The sequence below is a fragment of the Carassius gibelio genome, chromosome B23 (genome assembly GCF_023724105.1).
Source record: "Carassius gibelio isolate Cgi1373 ecotype wild population from Czech Republic chromosome B23, carGib1.2-hapl.c, whole genome shotgun sequence".
In the NCBI taxonomy this organism is placed as follows: Eukaryota; Metazoa; Chordata; class Actinopteri; order Cypriniformes; family Cyprinidae; genus Carassius; species Carassius gibelio.
Genome location: NC_068418.1, coordinates 8,882,031 through 8,886,495, shown reverse-complemented (window position 1 = coordinate 8,886,495; position 4,465 = coordinate 8,882,031). Strand labels below are relative to the sequence as shown.

Genomic DNA, 4,465 nt, shown 5'->3' with positions numbered 1-4,465 from the left:
GTTCAGTGCTAAAGTTTATTGATTAGCTGTCACGTTCTATAACATTTATGTAATAATTCCCAAATAGCATTTTTTAATAAATGCACAAAAACCACTGTAGGGATGGCACAAGTTTATTGGAAACGTGAGTGAACATTTGATGGAAGAAATTCTCTCAGATCAGCACATGCCTTTATAACCCCTTCCCAGCAGACAGTTTGCAAAAAATTAGAAAAACGAACAATAACAAAAGGTGTCTCATAATAGGGCCAGACATTTTCATATTTTACTGTGATTGTGGTCGCAGATGAGTTCACTATTTACAATGTTTACAATTGCAATGTTCTATACAAAATAGAACGATTTCTTAAAGAAAGCAAGGAAAAAAATGAGGAAGAAGAAGAGAAAGAAAAACATAGTATTTGTTTAAAATAGGTCCAAGGTGTTTTTCCATTAAAACATTATCAAACCTGCACATTAGCTTATCACATATACCACTGTTTTCTGTCATTGGTACTAACAACTCAACTCTACAATGTTATTCATGATGCATAGTGACAAATCAATCTGTTTTGAGTAAAACAATATTGAACCGGTTTCATCTAAAATGAGTGAAAAAAAAAACAAGTTTACAAAGCACAGGTTTTGTATAATTATTGTGCTTGAACATTCAGCGTTTTTAGTCGTAAAACAATACAAATAATGAATAACTTAATCGAAACTTAGATAGACACTCATTTTAGGTTCAAACTGTATCAGTTCATATGCAAGACAGCAGATATGATAAAGCACACTGTATTATGATGGCAAATATATCTGTGAGATGAGAAGAGACGGTGGGAAATGGCTTTAGTTTATGCTAGCTAAAGCAGCCTCAAATTTCCAGGACATCTGGAAACGAGACGACCGGCGAGCTCAGATCTCAAAGTTATTTTATAAGCTAGCATAAAAAAGGATAACACGTTCGCTCGCATACTTATCCACCACAGCAAACAATCCCTTGCAAAACGTAATAGTTTAGGTATTGCAATGTCCAACGAGTTGGCTTATATCAGGCACATTTTCATGACAAACACCGGGGAACCGTCCCCAAAGCCCGAAACTATCCTTAAGCAATTAAGGGAAGTTTATGATCATATGATGAGCTGTTAAAACAGATTTTGAGGTACTTGTGTGATTTGAAGCACTGCTGCCACTTATTTATTTATTTTTTACTGTTTTTTTTTATGGGTTGTTATGTCCAACTCAATCGTAAAAGCCATTCAATACCTTGTACGATCCGGAAGAGAATCCAGAGGACACTTTTATAGTGACCAACGGATACAGATCTAGTTACTTTGTGGCAGTTAACTTGCCTCTACGGGAAAGGCGATAAGTGAGAGATGACTGCGATCCTTGCTGTAATGTATATCTAACCAGACACATTCAGTTTCTACAGTAGTTGTTATATTTTATCCTTGTTTGTTCTACCATAGATCTTTTTGTTGGGTTTTTTTTTGCTTTTTTTCTGCAAATCTATTTACAAGTGTCAGAATCAGATTATTTAGTAAAAAACAAACAAACATAGAAAAAGACCTTTAAAAAATGTTCCTCTGGTTATTCATCTGGAGAGCTACATCTGACGGTAACAGGACACGTATAACACGAGCACAAGATTTAGCAAGCATCATCAACAGCACTAGGTGTGTTGGCAAACTGAATTCATTCTCAGATTACATTTCATCTGACATTGCTATAGTGCTAACTGGTTAGTACATGTAAAAGAGAAATTCAGTTTCAATTTGGTAATTTATGAAAAAGAACACTTTGCTCTTGTAGACTGGTTGCCAACACATGCGTCTCATGATAAGGTGCCTTTTTTAGCTAAAATTTTCCTCAGGTAAAGCTTTCATGCAAATACAGTTCTGGAGCACCTGTAATCAGCCAATAGCAAACATGTTAATGAGTTACAATCCACCATTGATATTTTTTAGGGTGTGCTGAATTTCAAGATATTGTGTCATAATCATAGTTGTTCCTGGAATGATTTGAGAGTTTGTAAAAGACCCTGACATGGGGTCATCCTGTGACTTAAAATTACCAGAAATAATAATAATAATAATAATAAAACGTAATTCCAAAACTGGCTACATTGTTACAGAAGACCAAAGGATATAAGTGTGTGTAAAACCATGAGCTAACATTGATGTGATTTTGCTTTGAAACTCTAGACATAACAAAGGCCAAACATAAATTGCTAAACCTCCTCCAGACAAAACAAATTGTTTAAACCATCCTGGCTTTGTTCACACTGAAAACAATTCTGATCTTATTTTGCAGGAGCTCAAATTGGCTTAGTTTGTTCAGGCAGTGGAGCCAATATCCAGTATATTTACAGTCCTGTTTCCACCTTGATCCGATCAAGTGTTAGGCTCTAAATGCAGGTGTAAACATGGTCTAAAACTGTGATCGGATCACTGAAACCACATACAGAGGTAGTCAAAAATGCATGTGACCACATCGCATTAATAATATGAATCCTTATTTGTCCTGGATGTGCTCCGAACTGAAGTGAAGCATCACCTTCTTACCACCTGCTCAAATAACACCTGATTGTTCTGAGACGTGTTGAGAGAAGGTGCACCAAAATAATTCAAATTTTGTGGTGTTGGCAGCTAAAATCTGTATCTTTTTCATTTACTTTCAATTCCTTTTCAATTCCTTTTAATTGTATTTGTGTGACGCACTTGGGACTCTTCAAAAAGATGTTGAGTATCCCAAAATAAAAGGGGAGAAACGAGATGCATTTGAAACACGTCAATACCAGATGGAAACAGGACCTACATTAGTTGCTACATCAGTACAAAGCCAAGTGAACTGGGTTTGGGGTGTCAGTGCGAACAAAGCCTTTGATTATCCTGATGATCTATGAGCACCTTGGGTACTGGATCTAAAGATGAAAATATACTTTCCTTGCCCATGTTCAGCTCCGGCTCGCACAGTCCACGTTAAGCAATTCTTGTCTGAGCACAACATCTGTGTGCAGCCCGTTTTTTTGTGCATGCCATGGACTTGTGCATGGACAAAAGCGACTGAGCAAGATATTTGAGTGCTTGAAGGCCCACTAGGACATTCCCATGATCACGAAACTAACAGCTTAAGTTTAATTTAAAGGGCTTGAATGCACAATGGTGTGTGAGATGGAGCGAAACATGGAAAATTAAGTATATCTGTACTTCAAGGTCAAAAGCACTGGACACACATAATTTATGCATACTGTTCCCATTCACCGGTAACAGCACCTTTGTTATAACTGACAGCTATTTATTCACCTGAGGTCGCCCTCCGACTGTATCAGGCGTGGGATCACACGAACCCTCCTGCAGTCATTCCCAGCTTTGCTGCATCTTCAAGTGCCACCTTAATCCAGCAACTTTTTTAAACAATGTCATGCAGCAGATCACATGAGCTTCATTATCTGTTCTCCCATTAGGTAGACATTTGCATATAATTGAACTTTATCCATCGCCAACAGTCTCTATGACTCATGTCGCCTCAAAGTCTCACATCTTCTGGTTGTTTTGTTGCTTCAACTCTCCATTGGAGCAAGCAACCTACAAATCTTGAACAACCAGTCAGTGCTCTTGATTGAAAGCTACGAATCAATGTGCATCCTCTTAGAGATCTACAGTAGACATCTGTCTGATGTCTGCGTGTTTGATAGGAATGAATGCAACCGTGTTATGGGTATGTACTGCACCTTAAAACTGCATCACTGTGCAAACTGTGAGGTAATATAGAGTAATATTCGGATTGCTATGGAACTGAATTTATGATATATGGAGGGACATCATTTAAGGCTGAATTTTCTAAGCACCATCTTGTACATTACATTTTGCATCCATGCGAGATGGTCTAAATGTGACCGCACCTTGTGTACAGGGTTCAGGCGACTTGATCTTGAGGATGGAGTTTCGGTACTTTTTCAAACAAGAATAAATAGATTTTTTGGTCCATATGGTCAGATATTACTCAAAGCGAAAGTAATAGCAAACAACTGTGGAGCACATTTTGTTCTCAGTATGGTAGACAAGAACATTTCATCTTCACAATCGTCCAATCTTCACAATCCCCAGGTGCAAGTATTGCCATGCCACTTGCAGGTTAAATAAGCAAAGGAAGGACCGGTTAAGACAACAGTGCAAAAAAGATTCTCGCTCAGATCTGGCAGGATCGGTTCTTCTGCTTTTCTTTCAGACTTAAGAGTTTTGTCTGCCTTGACATGGATGTTTCTTGAGTTTCTCTTCTCGACTCTCCCAAGCCTTTTGAAGGAGACAGGAGGTGCAAATCAGCTGTACAGAACAGCACTAGCCATTAGTAAGCTCACGAGTCTTATAGCTCAGCCTAGAAAGTGGGGTTGCCAGAAATGTCCCGTTCGGGCGATTCGATGTAGTTGGCAGACTCCTGGAGTTTCAGCAGCATTGCCATCTGAATGAGGGACAGAACA

At 38.3% G+C, this 4,465-nt stretch overlaps 1 protein-coding gene across 6 annotated transcripts in view; it reads right to left on the bottom strand.

Annotated features, from left to right (window-relative positions):
* Positions 1-97: 97 nt before the first annotated feature.
* LOC128011659 (neuron navigator 1) overlaps positions 98-4,465 on the bottom strand; it is a 131,956-nt gene continuing 127,588 nt past the window's right edge. For all 6 annotated transcript variants that reach the window (XM_052594310.1, XM_052594307.1, XM_052594309.1 and 3 more), the window contains one exon: positions 98-4,446. In XM_052594310.1, coding sequence (XP_052450270.1) covers positions 4,363-4,446 — 84 coding nt within the window. In that variant the 3' untranslated portion in view covers positions 98-4,362. The remainder of the gene's footprint in view (positions 4,447-4,465) is intronic.